Raw genomic sequence first — 19,235 nt, 5'->3', positions numbered from 1 at the left:
TGATTAAACTGACTTGGAACTACCTGTGCATTAAACGGTTTTACTGCATACCTACCAGCCAATCAGAATCCAGTATTCAGACAGACCATGGAATAAATACATATAACTGCCCAGGAATGCAATACATCTTGCTGCTTCTTATGCAGCTATGCAGGTTATCCAAAATCTAATTTAAATGTGGAAATAAATAGATAATGGAAAACGATTTTGTACTTTTACCCACTTTTCATTCAAAATCCTATTAATTTGTACAAACTGTGCTTAAAATTTAGGATTTTCTAATAAAGTACAAAGCATTTTGACTAGTGGTCTGAGTTTTGGACCCCACTGTATAATACTTGTTTGCCTCTCATCTGATCTCACATTTGCCAGCATGTGATTAAGGACTGCTGCTGTTTCCATTTATATTTTTTATTTCATCTCTCTCCAACCAATCCATTTGTCATTTTCTAAGTACCTGCTGCCTTCTCTTTGATCATCTTCACCATCTCACTCAAATATCTTCACCTATTCCTGCCATAATCCAGTTGTTCACACAGTGGCTTCTGGGATTTGTCCTGTCTCCATTTCCCAGACTTTAAACAAGTGACACACACACACACACACACACACAAGTTACACACGTATTCAGTAGTCATGGAAACCCTGTCCTAGAAGCACAGGCATTATTAACTGAAGAGTGGGTGTTTGAGGAAAGAGAAAGTCTGAGTTTAGTTACTGTTATAATACAGTGCTCTTTTTCGGAACAAAAATAGATGAATGCATAAATACAGTACAGTGTTTTATTACATAACACACTATATGTTAAACCAGAATACTGATAGTACTTTCAGTTCTTCCATTAGACCAAAACAAATAATTACATCAATGCAGTTCTTTTGGCATACAAAACATAGGCAATGCAAGATTATATCCAGTACTAACACTGTGACTAGTCAAAGTTACACCACATATAGAACTTGATTAATTGGTCAAAGTTAGTCATCTGAACAACTTTAAATTAAAAGTGCACTTTAGGTGCTAAATTTTTAAATAACAAGAGAAGACATCACAAATGCAAAGATCACAGCACAACCACTGGTCTCCATGCGTTTGTATGAGCAATATTACTCCATTGGACCTGTGCAGTGGAATAAGCTAAATGACATCCTTAATTTCCTGTTCCTGTTTTTCAAGCTCATTTAATTCGGTGATCTAATAGAACCAGTAATAATTGGTACTTCAAAACAGGATCCTACTTAAAGCTAACCCACAGTTTACCTGATTAGATTGACAATACAGCATTTTTACTGATTGATTACATAAGCATTCTGACAGACAAAGAGTAAACTACAAGCAGTTTTCAAATAAACATTTATATATTTGTTGTATAATTAATTGTCAAATGCAACTCGAGTGTGTTGCCGATTCTGGACTCAGGGTCAAATTGTAACAGATGGGAACATGCTTGGTATTTAGAATGGATTTATTCTTTGACCTTTAGATGTTAACTCAGAGGAACACACTGTGAGGTGATTTAAGACTTTGGTAGTAAAATGAAGCATGATTTAAACATTCCCTACAGTTTAAGAGCAAATGCTGCACTTTATTTTGTCCATATTATAATCAGCAGAAAGGTCAAACAAAATGGTCAGACACAGCATAAAAAAATCTATTCAATCTGATTTTGTAACAAAATAAGTTGTTGTGTTTTCAAGCTTTTAGATTGTTTTAGCTATATAAACTTTGGTCCACTTTAAAATATTAAAGAAATGTAAAATGTGAGCATTTGTGCACGCTTTTGAAAGAAATTAAGTAGATGTTACAAATGATTTCAATTTCAAATAAATGCTGCATTTTTTTCAAATATTCATTTTGATGACTTTTATTTAAAGAATCCTGAAAAAAAAAGCTTATTACAGTTCTCACAAAAATGTTAAGCATTAATATTAAACTTCAGCATTGCCATCACATAAATAAATACTTTTTAAAATATATTGAAATAGAAAACAGTTACTATAAATTGTAATATTTCACAATATTACTGCTTTTAATGTATTTTGACTGCTTTTAATGTATCAAATAAATGCAGCCTTTGTGAGCATAAGAACCCCAAACCTTTAAATGGTAGAATGCAAAAAACCTTTATGAATCTTTCTGAGAACTGTTTTAAAATAACCTAAGTACATAGGATTGAAACCACATCATTTAAATGAAATTAATATACTGACATATTCAATAAAGTCCTGAATTACTGACTTAATAAATAGTTGTGTTGAATCAATAGATGCCATTACATAAAAGGTTATGATCTCATATGAAATGCACATTTGAAACATGCGTCCATAAACATCTACACAACCTGACAAAGAGTATATAATGTCATCAATTCAGGATTTTTAAACTCTGACCACCCACAGGCCTAAGCTTCTTTCCATTCCTTATTCTTTTCCGTTGCTGACCTCTTGAGAGGTCATTTCAGGAGATCTGAGAAGCTGGCCTCAAATTAATCAAAGATCCAAGTGTACAAACAAAAGCTCAGTGGTGAATAGAGAAGCAGAGCAGTCTCCCATCAACACCTTTGGCTTGATCATGCATATATTATCACAAAAAAGTCACATCATCCTGCGACTGCACCCAACGCCAGTGTGCGTCATACTCCAGTTGAACTTTGCCGTTCATTTTGCAGCTCTCCAACTCAACTTTGCCATTCTTGTAGGGTTTTGTTTTAGGGCTCAGATTCTTCCCCAGCTTCTCAGCGAGACAAGCCCTGGGCGAATCTGGTCTGACTATTTGCTTCACTGCTTTGTCCAGGATTCCATTTGTCTTGCTGGGCTGGTACGGTCTCGATGTATCAGACGGTGCTTTATTCCAAACCTGAGCTTCTTCTTTAGGGGCATCGGACTTGACTTGTGGAGATCGGGTTCCAGATCCAGTGGAACTTCCCACTCCTCCTCCAGTACCTCTGGAGCCATCTGTCCCCATGGGGGTGGCACAGAGTATTGAATCAGTCCCACTAGAGGGGCAGTACTCATCCAGGTCATCAGCTAATGTGTCCAGATAGCTGCCAATGGAAATGTTGTCCAGTTTGTCATGGGGGTCCTGCAGACTGCTCCAGCTGCCCCTCCAGGAGGTGTCGGGACCCTCGCCTAAGCTGTACTGGCTGCTGGTCAGGCTGCTGCAGCGGCTGGTGAGCGCACCACGCTCTTCCAGGAGCCATTTCACTGCCTCGATGCCCTCGTGAAGTGCTAGCAACTGGTTCAAGATCTTGACGTCTGCTGCTCGTAGATAAGCCTGGGCAGAGGAAATACACATGGACATCAAGACATTTTTCAACAATCATAACTAGTTAAACAAAAGTACACACTACACTTTTTAAAATAAAGGTTCTTCATTGGAATCTATAGTGGCTTTTGCACCTGAGGAACCTTTTTATAGTTCCTAGAACTATTTGCAGAAGTATCCGCTTTTTGGCATGTCCGCACCACAAGAACTAGGAATGTATTTAGTTCTAGGAACTTTGTTTGTTTGTTCGTTGTTCTATAGGAACTATCAGTGATGTAAGTCTACACTGATTGGCCAAACGCATACGAAACACCATACGAAAAAGCCATGTAAATATATTTACTCTACGGACATGAAAAACAGTGATAACGACATTAAGCTACCTGTTGTCTGCAGCGTTGTGTTCTTTTCTCAGCCTTAATGATATGTAACACTGCAAATTGTCATAGATTAAGTCAGATTTCATGCTCTTTCAATCGCGTAAATTGTGCATTTACATTCCGCCTCCGTTATCATGAAACCCACGACACACAACAAAAACAGCTCCGATTACAGCATCCTCCATTCACCGGTTGTTGACGTTTGTAAATGCCGCAAATAAAGACATCACTTTTGGCCGCTTCAGAGTTCCTGCTGCTGGTGCAAATGCAACCAGGAAAACAGCCTGACGGGGCAATTGTTTCTCTAGGAACCACCATGCTGGCTAGTTCCTAGAACTACACGGTGTGAAAGGCCCTTATGGTTCCATCAAGAACCTTTAACATTGTTCTTTGAAGAACTGTTCACTGAAAGGATCTTTGTGGAACCCAAAATGGTTCTTCTATTGCAATGAAACCCCTCTTTTGGAACTTTAATTCTTAAAACTGTATAAAGGAATAGTACACCCAAAAATTTATTTTTTTGTCATTTCATGCATATTTGCATATATTTAAATGTGCTCAATTTCAATATTCAAATAATGTGAATAAGATTTGATTTGCTAGAGCAAATTAGTTCTTTGGTGTGTTCCTTACACAAAGCTATTGAATGTCTCTAAAAGACTTGGAATATAGCGCATTGTTGTATGGTCCACTTTATGGTGCTTTTTTGTCATTTAGGAAGTGTGACAACTTTAATAAATGCTCTAAAGGCATTCTGATTAGTGCTGATTGTTGTATTAAGTCTGAGGCTCACAAGCATGACTGGAGTCCTATGCTGACTGCAGAGCCGGAGGTCCATTACTGTAAATGCTGTTGAGATTTATAGATCTTCCTGACAATATCCATTTCTGTCAAGCACTCTTCTCTTCCTGTTTCCCACAGCAAATGGGCCAAGCAATTTTCATCTGACACATCTAAACTTGATGTCTAAATAAAAGTAAAACCTTAGCAAAAGAATGAAAGGACTTCTAAGGGCAATGAATATTAATAACTATAATCTGCTTGAAATAAAAATGAAATCAAACAAAGTAAATGAAGTATCCATCCATCTAAATGTATATACAGTATATAGTATATATATATATAGACAGATAGGTAGATAGATAGACAGACAGACAGACAGACAGATAGATAGACAGATAGATAGATAGACAGATAGATAGATAGATAGATAGATAGATAGATAGATAGATGTTGTTATACATAAGCTCATCATCATTCACCTCACTAGCTTCCTCTTGGACTTCCTGGGGCAAATCAATAGAGAGTAAAAATGGATGCTATTGATTCTTTAGTTGGTCTTTTGACTTAAAGCAATATATATTAGATACTTTCTTCATCATTAGATCCTGCTTTTGGAATGTATTCTCATTTTATGAAGTATATCTGTCAAACATTTCCTTTAGAAGTATGTTGTGAAGCTTCCTTTGGCAGCAGATAAACATTTTTGTCAGGAAGTTGGACATTTACCACATGTAATATGATATACAAAGTCCTGAACTCTTCTGACTGACTAAACGGCTCTCTAGCCCATAAAACAGTGCTCATCAAATAGTCAGTGCTCAGATAGATAGATAGATAGATAGATAGATAGATAGATAGATAGATAGATAGATAGATAGATAGATAGATAGATAGATAGATGTTGTTATACATAAGCTCATCATCATTCACCTCACTAGCTTCCTCTTGGACTTCCTGGGGCAAATCAATAGAGAGTAAAAATGGATGCTATTGATTCTTTAGTTGGTCTTTTGACTTAAAGCAATATATATTAGATACTTCCTTCATCATTAGATCCTGCTTTTGGAATGTATTCTCATTTTATGAAGTATATCTGTCAAACATTTCCTTTAGAAATATGTTGTGAAGCTTCCTTTGGCAGCAGATAAACATTTTTGTCAGGAAGTTGGACATTTACCACATGTAATATGATATACAAAGTCCTGAACTCTTCTGACTGACTAAACGGCTCTTTAGCCCATAAAACAGTGCTCATCAAATAGTCAGTGCTTCCTATGAAAGCCACAGTGCTTTGGCTCCCACAATCCCTGACGGATACTGCCCTGTCTGCACCCCATCAGCTACGGTCACACAGCGATTCTTAAAGGAACAGTTCACCCAAAAAGGAAAATTCGGTCATCATTTACTTACCCTCAAGTCGTTTCTGAACCCAAATGACTTACTTCTGTGGAACACATTGGAAACTGACAGTCTCAGTCACCATTAATTTTCACGGCATCTTTTTTCCATACAGTGAAAGTAAATGATGACTGAGGCTGATTCTGACTTCTTCTGTGTTCCACAAAACGAAAAAGAAACTCACACTGGTTTAGAACAACATGATGGTGGAAAATTATATTTAATTAACCTTCTGACACATATTGTGACCATTTTTGATAAAAAGGAAGATGTTTAAATGTGGATAATGTGCAAAATGCCAATAGATTCAGGGCCAGCTTGAGACCAGGATGAGATAAATCAGTTTAAGTGCACTGAGCCTGCCATAAATGGGCAGTATCCTATACATCCAGGCTTCTGTGTAATTTAAAGGCCATAGTGCACTGCTGACGTCAACCACACTAATTACAGTACAAAAAACCAAAAGAGAACATTTCGGCAAAAGAGAGCATGGAATACAAAAAGAACAAATGAGGCAGTGAGGGGGGAGGGAAATAAAGCTGAATTTAGAAGGCAAAGACAAACAAGCATTTTTACAGCAAATAGGGAAAGATGTAAATACATAAGCTAAAAGACGAGAGAGATTGAGAGAACAGATTGTAACAACTCTGCTCTGGTGTGGGTTGGGTTCATGTCGGCACCCCAGTCTGAGTTGCTGAGACTAATGAACACACTCGTAAATATTCTCCCTGTCTCAGCACTGATGTGGTGAGCGCTGATCTGGCTGTGCCCAACTCCAGTCTGTCTGCATCTAGTGTATATGCATTAGGACCCGGATGAATTAAACATACACTTCTGTTCCAAAGTTTGGAGTCGGGCTGGGATTCTTTTAATGTTTTCGTTTCATATGTTCACCTAGGCTGTATTTGTTTGACCAAAAATACAGTACAATACTGTGAAAGATTATTACAATTTAAAATAACTTTTCTTATTTTAAAATGCATTCCTGTGGTGGCAAAGCTGAATTTTCAGCAGCCATTACTCCAATCTTCAGTGTCACATGATCTTTCAGAAATCTTTCTAATATGCTGATGTGGTGCTGAAGAAACAAGAAATTTAAAAACAGATGTGTTCATATTTTTTTTGTGGAAACCTTGAAAACTTTTCTGAATTCTTTGAATATAAAGTTCAAAACAACAACAACAATTTTGTAACACTGCACATGTATTAATGGCACTTTTGATTAATTTAATGCATCCTTGCTGAATAAATTAATTTATTAAAAAACTGTGAACAGTTGTGTACAGTGTCGGGTACCTTTAGATATCAGTTCAAATTCTAAGTTTAACTTAAATACCTCTGCTGCCTTGAGGCTGTAGTATTTTGTTTGTCCAAATAAGTTCAAGTGACAACAATGTTAAAGGTACAGTTTACTTAAAAATCTAAATTTTGTCATTATGCCATCCCAAACCCATGTGACTTTTTTTTCATTTTTTTCATGAAACACAAAAGGAGAAATTCTAAAATACGTACTGGTTGCTTATTGACAACTGACTGGAGCTTCCAAGCTTTGAAAAGGACACAAAAGCACTTTAAAATTATTACACATACACAAGTTGTCCAATATCTTTGAAACCCCAGCTTTGATAGCTCAGACCATTATTGTCATTGTTCACTGACAATATTCCCTTCCTGGGATCTGGACAGGATCATTGAGTCAGTGAATTGAACTCGAAAATTGGATCAGTCCAATTTGTGAACAAATAATTCAGACATCCAGTTCCCATTCATAGTAATTGCACAGATTCTTCTAAATGTACCCCGGTTTTCCACAAATAAAGAAAGCCATATGGGCTTGGAGCGACATGAGTGTGAGTAAATAATGAATTAATTATCAGACATATATCTGGGTGAACTATTTCTTAAATAGGCCTCATAAAATGCGAAATAAATGAAAACAATATCATTGTAACCCCATGCAATACAGTGCAGTGTTGCTGCAATAATAGTATGTAGCTTCCATTCTTCCACATGAGCCACACAGTGACCCACAGACTCTCCTTAGGGAGAACATTCCACAGTGTCTGAGGCTCACACTGGAGATTCTCAAAGCCAGAAGAATTCCATTTTCCCACTCCTTAAAACCATAGCTTATACGTCCTGTTTTCTAATCCCTGGAATTCTGGAGAGCTCATTTTCCATGCTGTGGTGTCCTGCTCTGTTAAGTATCACACCACACCACGTAGCTCTGTGTGCATGTTAAAATGAATAGGCCTATATTATAACTCAGTGGTGGATTTACAATAGGCACAGCTATATTATACCATTAGTTATAACAGCTGATTGTGATCAGGAGGGTTTTAAGCATACACTCAGGTATGTGAAGAATGTTGACGTTGCTATTTTTGGCCATTCCGTTGTGAAATACTGTAATAAGTAAAGCTGCTGCATAAAAAAAAATAGACAAACTACCAGTTATCTCTAACAAATAAGTTAAAGTAATAGTTCACCCAAAAACTATGTTGAATATGTTCAAGTACACACAAATTGTGTGTATTCATATACTTGCCGTATCACACATCTATCATATGGATAGGCATAGTAATATGGACTATGATTGTGGTGCTTGTTTCACAGTCAGGTTTAGAAATTAAAAATGCAGGGGACAAAACTGCACCAGATATTCATGTGTTATTAGTGTTTAATTATTATAGTCTATTCTAGTTATGCACCTCTGTAGAGACTATAGTGTCCTGTAGTTGTCAGATACTAAGCTACAGTAAGTGTTTTGGATTATTAAAAACGTCAGTTGTATAAACAGTAAATGTGAAGAAAACACGGTCACAACTGGACAGAGAGGCAGTCAATGGAAGATTGATTCCGAGCTTCATTATTGATTCCGAGCTTCATTATTGCCATAAACTGAAGGTAGGTTCAACAACGGAATGCTCAAACATAAAAAGGCAAAAGGCTCATAAACTGAGAAATCACTGTCCTTATCTTAAATCCTTCTTGGAATGCCAACAGGAGAGAGAGACGCGGAGCCACTGAGATTCAGGCAGGTAAGTGGAGAGATCAGAGAAGGTGTGCAACCTTGAGACCAGTCGACAAGGGAATGAGGTGAGAAGCTTGATAAAGGGTATGGTAAGTGGAATCAGGTGTCCGTAATCAGTAATCTGGTGATTGTGATCTGGTGTAGGTGGCTGGTGTGGCAGGTGTGGCTGGTGAATCTGTGACAGTAACCCCTCCCCCACGGGCGACTCCTGGCACCCGTAACTGACGGCAAGGACGACCGCGCACCCTAGGAGCAGGACAATCTGGGTGAGATTGATGGAACAGAGCACACAGAGAATGGTGTTAATTCAGTTGTCTCCTGTCGTAATGAATTTTGAGCATACTCAGCCCAGGGGAGATACTGGCTCCAATTGTCCTGATGTTCATGGCTGTAGGCTCTGAGATATCGTCCGATCTCCTGGATCTTGCATTCGGTCTGGCCGTTGGTTTGAAGGTGATAACCTGAAGATAGACTGACAGAGACACCCAGCAGATGGAAGAAGCCACGCCAGACCCTGGATGTAAACTGTGGCCCTCTATCGGAAACAATATTCTCTGGGATACCAAAATTTCAAAAGACGTGATGGAAGAGAGTTTCAGCCGCTCCTAAGGCAGTAGGTAACCCTCATAAGTGGACTAGCTTGCAGGCTTTGGAGAATCTGTCCACAACCACGAAGATGGTAGTGTATCCATTGGAAGGTGGAAGATCTGTAGCGAAATCCACCCCGATATGGGACCAGGGTCAGCGTGGGATGGATAGTCGAACCAACTTGCCTTCTGGTAGGCGGCATGGAGTGGATGTGATGGCACAGACCGAACAGCTCTTGACGTAGAGGACGACATCCTGAGCCATGCTGGGCCACCAATAACAGCTCCGGAGGAACGAGAGGGTTCATTGGCTGCCTGGGTGACCCGATCCCGGAGATGTGTGGATGGAGTCCAGAAGGGCGAGGCGCAGAGTGGTATGTACATAACTCTTCCCTTCCGGACCTCCCGGCGGAGCGGGTTCCGTCAGAGTGGCGGCACGAATTTGATCTTTGAGTGCCCATTCTATAGGGCACACGAACAAGGTGGGTGAGAGAATGGGTTCCAGGCTTTCCGGAGACCGATCAGGATGGTGAAAGTGAGAAAGAGCATCTGCTTTGAGGTTCTTATGACCTGGACGGTAGGATACGGTGAAATTGAAGCGAGTCAAGAACAAGGCCCATCTTGCTTGTCGTGGATTGAGGCGCTTAGCCTCACGAAGGTATTGGAGGTTCTTATGGTCAGTTATCACCTAGAAAGGGTGCTGAGCTCCTTCCAACCAGTGCCGCCACTCCTCCAGTGCGAGCTTGATGGCAAGTAACTCGCGGTTCCCGATGTCATAATTCTGCTCCGCCGGGGACATCTTCTTGGAGAAGTATGCGCATGGATGGAGTACTGGGGTTTCACCCTTCCATTGGGACAGTACTGCACCAACTCCTAGCGTTGAGGCGTCTACCTCCACCATGAAACGGAGATTTGGGTCTGGATGAGTGAGGGTAGGAGCGGTGCAGAAGGTCAATTTCAGCTCGTGGAAAGCCTCCATGGCCTTGGGTGTCCAGGAGAGGGATTTAGGCTTTCACCGGAGGAGAGAGGTAAGTGGAGCTGACAGCTGACTGAAATGGGCTATAAACCGGCGATAAAAGTTAGTGAACCCCAGAAATCTCTGCAGCTCCTTGACCGTGGTAGATTGTGGCCAGTACCGCACTGCCTTCACCTTCCTCTGGTCCATTTGTACTCCCTCTGGGTTTATGATAAAGCCCAGGAAGGCACATGACTTTGACACAATGGAAGATTGATTCTGAGCTTCTTTTTTGTTCATTATTTAAAGCTATTTTACTGTATTTAATGTTAAACTGATACAAGTTATAATTAACACCCATAATTGATTTAGAATTGTATTCAGTTGAATTAAATGAACTTCACCATAAACGGTAAAAAAAAAGCTCTTGAAAATTTATTTATGGGACACGTGCACTACTGTTCAGTTAGGGGTTGGTAAGATTATCTAATGTTTTTAAAATAAGTGTCTCATAATCACCAAGGCTGCATTTACTACACACACACTCACACACACACACATATATATCTTTTTCAGCAACCATTACACAAGTCGTCAGTGTATCATGATCCTTCAGAAATCATTCTAATATCTTTTGGTGCCAAAGAAACATTTCCTATTATTAGCAATATTTAAAAGAGTTATGCTGCTTAATATTTTTGTGGCATTTATTTTGTACCACTTAACACTTTTAATCAGTTTAATGAATCCTAGATTAATAAAAGTAATAATTTCTTTTTAAAATTATAATTTCTTTCAAAAAAGAAAAAAAAATCTTACTGACTCAAAACTTTTAAACTGTAATGTATGTGTGCATAATGAAACAGTAACACATTTCCATGGCACAGTTTACACACTTTCTGTACTCATTTAACTGCAGCTGACACACAGCAACACTGACAGGATTGACAGCATCTCTTATATTCCAATATGTCACTGCTCTCTCTCTCTCATCTAGCACCACACATGCACTCTATCTCTCTGCATTCCTTCCTAACCTCTACGTCCTCCCACTCTCCCTTTCAACCTTACTCCTTCCCTCTTTCTCCCTCCCTCATTTCCCTTCTCTTCTCGTTCTATCAGACTGGAAGAGTCATCTCCCTTTCCTCCATCTGTCAGCACACCATCCCCTGTGTTTCCCATCTGTGTCAGGCAGGGAGACAGAGTTGCATTCACCGGGGGCCAAGATGCTCAGTCATCAAGTACATCTCTCTCTCTCTCTCTCTCTTGCTATCTTCACACAGATCACAGGTGACATAAACAACAAGCTGTTTGATTTCCTAATTACTGCCAGTGTTTTAAAGTCAGAAGTGATAATCATTTTGTAGTGATATGAAAGTCATTTATTTCTGTACGTTTTTTCTGAAAAAGTCTACACTGTCTCACATTATACTGGTGCGTGTGAATTAATCGAGTTTGAGTTTTTGTGTGTGTGTGTGTGTGTGTGTGTCACTAGACTGCAGCAGTTCAGGTCACAATGTGAGGTTAAAGTTCAAGGACAGTTGGCTTGCTGTAGCGCATGACTATTTGGGAACAGTGTGAAATTGCATAAGGAGAACACTAAAACACTAAATCAATTCTCTAACACTCCCTCTACTCTAGAATTGAGTGCTATTTGTAAAATTACCTGGAAGCCACTATAGCCAGTGTTTTAACACAACTACAAATGTTTTATTGGCAGGAATTTTCAAACTTATCGATGCTATGTACTCTCCCTAATATGATGATCCCCTTATGAGGGATTCCTTTCCACACATATAAAAGTGGCTATAGATATTTTAATATATGAAGAACTATGTTTAAAATATTAAACAAAAAATATTGGGCATAGGCCTATTCAGTTTGTATTTCTAACTGCCAAAAACAGAGCTGTCAATAGAATAAAAACACTTCCATTTAAGTGTATTGGCCTGTAAAATGTTTTAATATTCTTGAAGTTGTCAGGATTCTGGACTGTCTGTGTCAGTTTTGCCCGTTTCTGTTCCTGTTTGTCCTTATTTGGTCATGTTCCTGTCCTCGTTTAGTTTGATTATTAGTTGATTCCCCGTACCTGTCTATCCCTTGTCAAGTCTAGTATATAATGTGTAGTTTGCCTCATGTTTCTTTGTCGAGTCTATTATGTTGTGTTTGTGTGTTTTCTCCAGTTCCCTGTGTTTTTGGATAGACTATTTCGATTATCCACGGCTCCGTGTTCCTTTCAGCAGCGATCGTGACAGAAGACCTGACCAAAACAGTTACCTCCGTGTGCCCCCTCCGTTTTTGTTTCTCGTTTTACCCAGTGTCTTTTTGTTTTCGTTGTGTTCTCCCCATGGATCCCCTCACCCGCCCTGAGTACCTCCTCCTCCTGCTGGAGTAGGGGGAGCGTTAGCTCGAGGACCATACCAGACTGTTTCTGGCCGTCTCAGACGGCCAAGTGTTCCCAGCAAACCCAGCGTTCGCTCGAGGATCATACCAGACTGTTTCTGGCCGTCGCCGAACTCACCACATACCCGGATGACGCACTCTGCGCGTTCTATGACGACAGCCTGAACCCCGCGTGCAGAGCACCGTCGTCCAAAGATGGTCTTCGAGCGGATCTCGCCGAGTACCTCCTCCTCCTGCTGGAGCCAGTGCCAAGCGCACCATCTCCCCGCTGCGTGGAGTGCATGCCCGAGCCCGCCTCTGACGGAGAGCCCGAGCTCGCCGTGGCCGATGAGCTGTTGCCGTATGGAGCGACAGAGCAATGAATCGCCGCGGAGCCGATGCGGCAAATGACGTCAGTCAAGGTGCGAGAGCCGGCAACAAAGCTCGCCACGAGGTAGAATGCCGCGGACCGAGAGAGCGCGGAGTGGAGCTTCGCCCACTGCACCACGGCTGAGGGTGAGCTGATTAATAAATGGGACTACTGGACTTCGAGGAGGACCTCATAGACTGGGAAACAGAGCTGGAACCCGACTTGCCCTCTCTCCTCTCTCTTTCGTCCCCGCTGGTCCCGTCCAGCCCTGAGTGGGCTCCCGTTTCCCAGTCCAGTAAAGAGAGGGCTCCAGTCCCCGAGTTTAGCCCAGAGAAAGTTCCTGTTCCCATGTCTAGTCCAGAGAAGGCTCCTGTTCCCACGTCCAGCCCTGAGAGGGTTCCTGGTCCCAAGTTAAGCTCGGAGGTTCACAAATGCCCGTCCACCCACCCGCTCCTGCCTCCTAAACCGCTGTCGTCTTGGAGCCCTTCTGCTCGCCCTCAGCCCACCATCAGGACGGTGCGAGCTCCGCGGGACTGCCATCCTCCAGCGTTGCCGTGGCTGGAGTTTCCCTTGACTGACTGGAGTTTCCCAAGCCTCTAAGCCCCGGACTCCGCCTCCGCCTCCACCCGTCGGCTCCACCATGGCTACTAGCTCCCTCCTCTCTGCTGTGGCCCAGCAGTCCACTATCTCCGCCAGGCTCCCTCGTCCCTCTGGCTCTGCCTTGGTCTGGCGTCGACCATCCTGCGCCTCGGGACTCCACTCCTCCGGCTGCGCCTCATCCCTTTGTCCCTCCGGCTCGGCTCCTTCATCCCTTCGGCTCCTACTCAGTCCTCTTTCGTTCCAGCTCCACCGCGGCCTTTTGGATCCACGCCTCCGTGTCAGTCGCCGGCGACATCTGCTCCGCTTTGGCCCTCCAGATCCTCCCTGTCGCCCTAGCTCTTCGGCTCTCCGTCTCCGCCTCGGGCTCCTCCGCCACCTGCTCCACTGCCGTTGATCGGCCCCCTAGAGTCAGCAGCCATTCCTCCATGGCTCCTCCCTCCGTCGGCTCCACCGTGGGTCGCTGTCACGGCTGTGGCCTGGGTCCTGCTTGGCCCCTCCTGTCTCCTCCCTCCTTCGTCACCTCCCTGGACTCTGTCTGCCGGCCCCCTCCCGGAAGTCCGTCCTCCTTCTGAGCCGCCTCCCCATGTAGTTTCTACGGCACAGACATGGCTCCGTGTTCCTTCCGACAGCGGTCGTGACAGAAGTCTGTTATGATCAGCAAGGCTGCATTTTTTTTCTTCTATTTTAATATATTTCAAAATGTAATTTAATCCTGCTGTGAAGCTGTTTTTTCAGTAGCTATTATCAGAATTGTTAATGTTGAAAACAGTTGTGCCACTTAATATTTTTGTGAAAACCATGATAAATGTTTTTCTTTGAATAGAAAGTTCAAAAGAACAGCATTTATTTGGATTAGATTTTTTTTGTAACAATGTCTTTAATGTCATGTTTAATCAATTTAATGCATCTTTTTTATAAAATTATTAATTTTCTAAAAAGAAAATGACTCCAAACATTTAAACAGTAGTTTATATAATATTTAAAAAATTATAATAAAACTTGATCCATGCAGTCTTTAGAAATTAGATTTAAATCATTATAATGTCAAATGCAGTGCATGTGCTAAATTATGTTAATCATATTTAATTAATTTCAAAAGTTAGCAAGTTAACTATTACAGCCCTAAAAAATATTATTTGTTTTTGTAAGATAATCTTTTTTCTCTTCAAATTTCTGTGGATCATCTTGCGATGCTGCAGTTTGAAAACCTTCTAATTTCTGTTTTATCCTGTAAACCACATGTACACTTTAGTTCTAGATACACAAAGAGCACAATTAATTGTTTTGTTGTACTACAGTTTTCCAAAGCATACCGATAATAAACACATATTTGGACAAAAAAGTCAAGACATTGCTTTTAGCACCCTTCACCTTTTTTATCTGAAACCACATACAGACTTGTCTACACACAGATATGGGCTGATGCAGTAAACCACTGGCATGTTAAGATCACAGACGTATCTGCAGCAAATTCATAACCCTGCCTTCCAAAAATCAGAAATGCAACTGGCAGTAGCATAATCCATGACAGCTTTGGGGCCTTTTACAAAAGTCTCCCACTCAGTAAAGAGCACCATAGCAACAACATCAGGGTCCATTTGCTTAATGGCACTGCATTCCACAGGGAAACAAGCTCATTTCCCTAACTACAACAATTCTTTATACAACCGAGGGCGTATCAGCCCCAAGCGTTTGAACTTACAGTATGAAGCATGACCATTGAAAACAGCAGCAAATCTTTTACCAAAACTCAAGCCACTCCTTCACATCAATATCATCACAGATATGTGGCCGCCAGCAATTCATCCGTTCATTAAAAACATTACTGCCTGTATGACAGTTTTGGGGTCATGTTTCAACACACTATTTACTGTTTGGCAATGCGGTGAGAAATTATTTTGCTTCTGGTTGATTTAGTTTGTGGAATGTGGTTTGGGACCCTTCAAAATGAGAAAACAACAACAACATGCTGCAGGCTTCTTCTTGGGAGTTATGTTATGAAAAGATACAATCATAGTCAGTATATAAGAGCTTTACACTGGAATTTTTCTATGGATATGTGACAGAAAAAACAAGCAATCATAAAAAAGGAGAAACAAATTCACCATGTAGCATAACTGCTGTGAGAGTCATCCACACACATTTATAAAACTAGCACATATTATACACATTTTTTGACTCTCTGTTGTCACCCTTCATTCATTTTATGCTTGAGATAGAGTATAAATGTGGTTGAGGTTAAATACAATACAGTATATAAATTTATAATAGATTTGATGGAAGTAGGCTAAATTAAATTAGTTGATTTATTAGTTTAATAGCTATAGATATGTAGAATTGGCTCTTACCATCTCCATTTTAAGTTTTCGGATCTTCTCATCCAGGCCCTTCTTCTCTGTCTCATTATTGTCTGTCTGTTGATGAGACATCATTTTGTGCTCTTCTCTCATCCACTTCAGGAGCCCCTCTGGGGTCTTTCTCCCCACTTTCAACTCCAGATCCTTTAAATCTGGTACTGATTCACAGGTATTGCTCTCCTCCATGATTATAAAAAGGATCTATTTAAAAGAAAAGAGGGGAAAAGGAAAGCCAATTGCTTTGGATTAAAAATGTTTAGCTTCTTGACTAAGTTATGAAGCATCCCACTGATATACAGTATTACGCCTAAAAAATCTCACGCAACATCCTGTGATTATTTGTAAACATATAACAGTCATTCAGTATTATTGCTGAAATCCGCTTATGTCTGGTCCAAAAACACACACACGTCACATGCGTCAACTGAGCTGAACGCATCATCACACACGAGAGTGTCATACCTGATTAATATTCTAAACATTCACACGACTGTTTTCTGTCCCAAACGCAGCCTGTGTGATCTCCTTCAGTGGGAAAGACAGACCACCTGAGCATGATGCGAGTCTCTCTGAAGATCGTCGTTCAAATGTATCCGATCTGCGCGCTGTTCAAACTCCTCGGCTGTGCTGATGATGCCATGACTGTGATGAGGTATATTGTGGATGTGATGCTCGGAGATGAAGTCAGGTTTGGAGAGGAGCTCTCTTCAAACTGAATGTCTGTCCTGATGTGCTTGAATCACACGGCTGCTGGACTGAATTCCACCTGCATGACAGCGAGCGGAGCGCAGAAGTTCACTGCCGTAAACAACGGAGTAAACGCGACCGTAGAAATGAACAATTCACTCCCACAAGTTAACCTGGTAATAGGCCTGCTTTATAAAATAGTCCTTTGTTATACCTATATACAGGTGCATCTCAATAAATTAGAATGTCGTGGAAAAGTTCATTTATTTCAAGAATTCAACTCAAATTGTGAAACGCGTGTTTAAAAGAACCAAAGACTTAAACTACTTCAGTCTGTGTGCACTGAATTGATTTAATACGCGAGTTTCACAATTTGAGTTGAATTACTGAAATAAATGAACTTTTCCACGACATTCTAATTTATTGAGATGCACCTGTATCTCGCGCAATTGTAATTAATCACAGTTACACTTCATTTAAAGTGTTCTTGTTACAGTGTAATTATACATTTAAGTAGGCCTACTGAGTAATATTAATTGACAACATGTAGGCCTACTTGGTTAGGGTTAGTTAGTTGCATGTAATTATGGATAATTTGCTGTTATTGATATACAGTAGTAAGTACATGTAACAAGGACACTGTAAAATGAAGTGTTACCTTAATCACTATAATAGCTAGTTAATAACAATAAGTAGGCTAATGACAAACTGTTTTACAAAATGAATTTAATCCAGATATTTTGAATATGAATATGTATTTTAACTATAAACTATATTTAAGATCTAGCCATATTTCCATGAAAATTTCCTTCATGTGAATCTGAATTTGATATGTGCCCTGGAAACACATGAAAACGAGAAACTAAACTGTCATATTCTTAAGCAAAAAGATGAAAAACTAACTGTACAGAACACAATGTCTGCATTAAATAATGTATGTGCAAAATTATTATTTTGAGAAGTTTCTCATCAGACTGGAACTGTTGAATATCAAGCACCACACTGTCTGCTAAACACATCTTAGACTGACATTTAATATGTTTCCACTAAAATCCTATCCGTAATCTGCTTGCCAACCAAGTCAGAACAGTAAATGGTGAGTTGACACTATGTTTCCATATAATGAAAAACGTTGTGGTCTGTACTGCACATTACCACATGGCTGATATGCATGGTCTGTTTTTTTGTGTAGTTACATATAGAGATTAAATGCAGATTTAGACAAGAAGTATGAGTCCTTATTCTATCCTGTGTCACACTTATGTTCTCTCAGGGCCAAGACTATGTCAAGATGACATCATTAAACATCTGCTGGCTGCACAATGAGGATCCCCCTCTGTTATAGTCATCAGAGACAAAAACAGAACAGGAGTGTGATGAGAACAACCTCACACAACAGACCCATATTTCCAGTCTGAGGTAATCATAAAAGTGTCACTGTTCATTCATTTACTTTAAAATGGGAGCTTAATATATAGGCCTAGCATTGAAATTTCTCTTGTCACGAAGGGGACCTATTACCAGCCAGATGGTATTATGAAAATATTAAAAATATAAATAAGATATTCATGCATGCTCCTCCAATTGATATTTTTGAAATGATGAGCAACACTGAGAATTTCAGAAATTCAGATGATTTGTATCAATCTGAAACGGTTTTCATGTAATTTAAGACCCACAGTTCCTGTGTGCTTCATGTCACTTGTTTTTTGTATGCCCTCCATATTAAGAGAAAGGATTCATTCTAGTGGTCATAAGGGAAATTACATCTAAAATGGAAATTATGAACCGACTCAGTAACATTTTATGTAGAATTGTGTTGGTTGAAAAGATCAAGGTGATTATTTCATATAGGCTATACCATATCTGAATATTTTAGAAGTTATATGTATGTTTTTTAAAGCACAAATTTAAAATGAAGAAAAAAAATTTAATCTTCTGTCATCATTTACTCACTGCATGTGACATTATAAAATAAATCTAAAGCATCAATAACTAATACATATTATATATATGATGAGCAACACTGAGAATTTCAGAAATTCAGATGATTTGTATCAATCTGAAACGGTTTTCATGTAATTTAAGACCCACAGTTCCTGTGTGCTTCATGTCACTTGTTTTTTGTATGCCCTCCATATTAAGAGAAAGGATTCATTCTAGTGGTCATAAGGGAAATTACATCTAAAATGGAAATTATGAACCGACTCAGTAACATTTTATGTAGAATTGTGTTGGTTGAAAAGATCAAGGTGATTATTTCATATAGGCTATACCATATCTGAATATTTTAGAAGTTATATGTATGTTTTTTAAAGCACAAATTTAAAATGAAGAAAAAATATTTAATCTTCTGTCATCATTTACTCACTGCATGTGACATTATAAAATAAATCTAAAGCATCAATAACTAATACATATTATATATTTATTTATAT

General features: G+C 39.8%; 1 protein-coding gene across 1 annotated transcript; it reads right to left on the bottom strand.

Moving 5' to 3' along the window:
- Positions 1-2,081: 2,081 nt before the first annotated feature.
- On the bottom strand, positions 2,082-16,897 carry LOC107590621 (leucine rich adaptor protein 1-like). The gene is made up of 3 exons (XM_016279489.1): positions 16,573-16,897; positions 16,102-16,311; positions 2,082-3,273 (listed from the first exon to the last, which is right to left on the bottom strand). The coding sequence occupies exons 2-3, from the start codon at positions 16,294-16,296 to the stop codon at positions 2,584-2,586; spliced, it is 885 nt and encodes a 294-aa protein (XP_016134975.1). The 5' UTR covers positions 16,297-16,311; positions 16,573-16,897; the 3' UTR covers positions 2,082-2,583.
- Between the last annotated feature and the right edge of the window lie 2,338 nt (positions 16,898-19,235).

The sequence above is a fragment of the Sinocyclocheilus grahami genome, unplaced genomic scaffold (assembly GCF_001515645.1).
Source record: "Sinocyclocheilus grahami isolate Dianchi unplaced genomic scaffold, SAMN03320097.WGS_v1.1 scaffold131.1, whole genome shotgun sequence".
NCBI lineage: Eukaryota > Metazoa > Chordata > Actinopteri > Cypriniformes > Cyprinidae > Sinocyclocheilus > Sinocyclocheilus grahami.
This window is presented reverse-complemented; position numbering and strand designations above follow the sequence as displayed.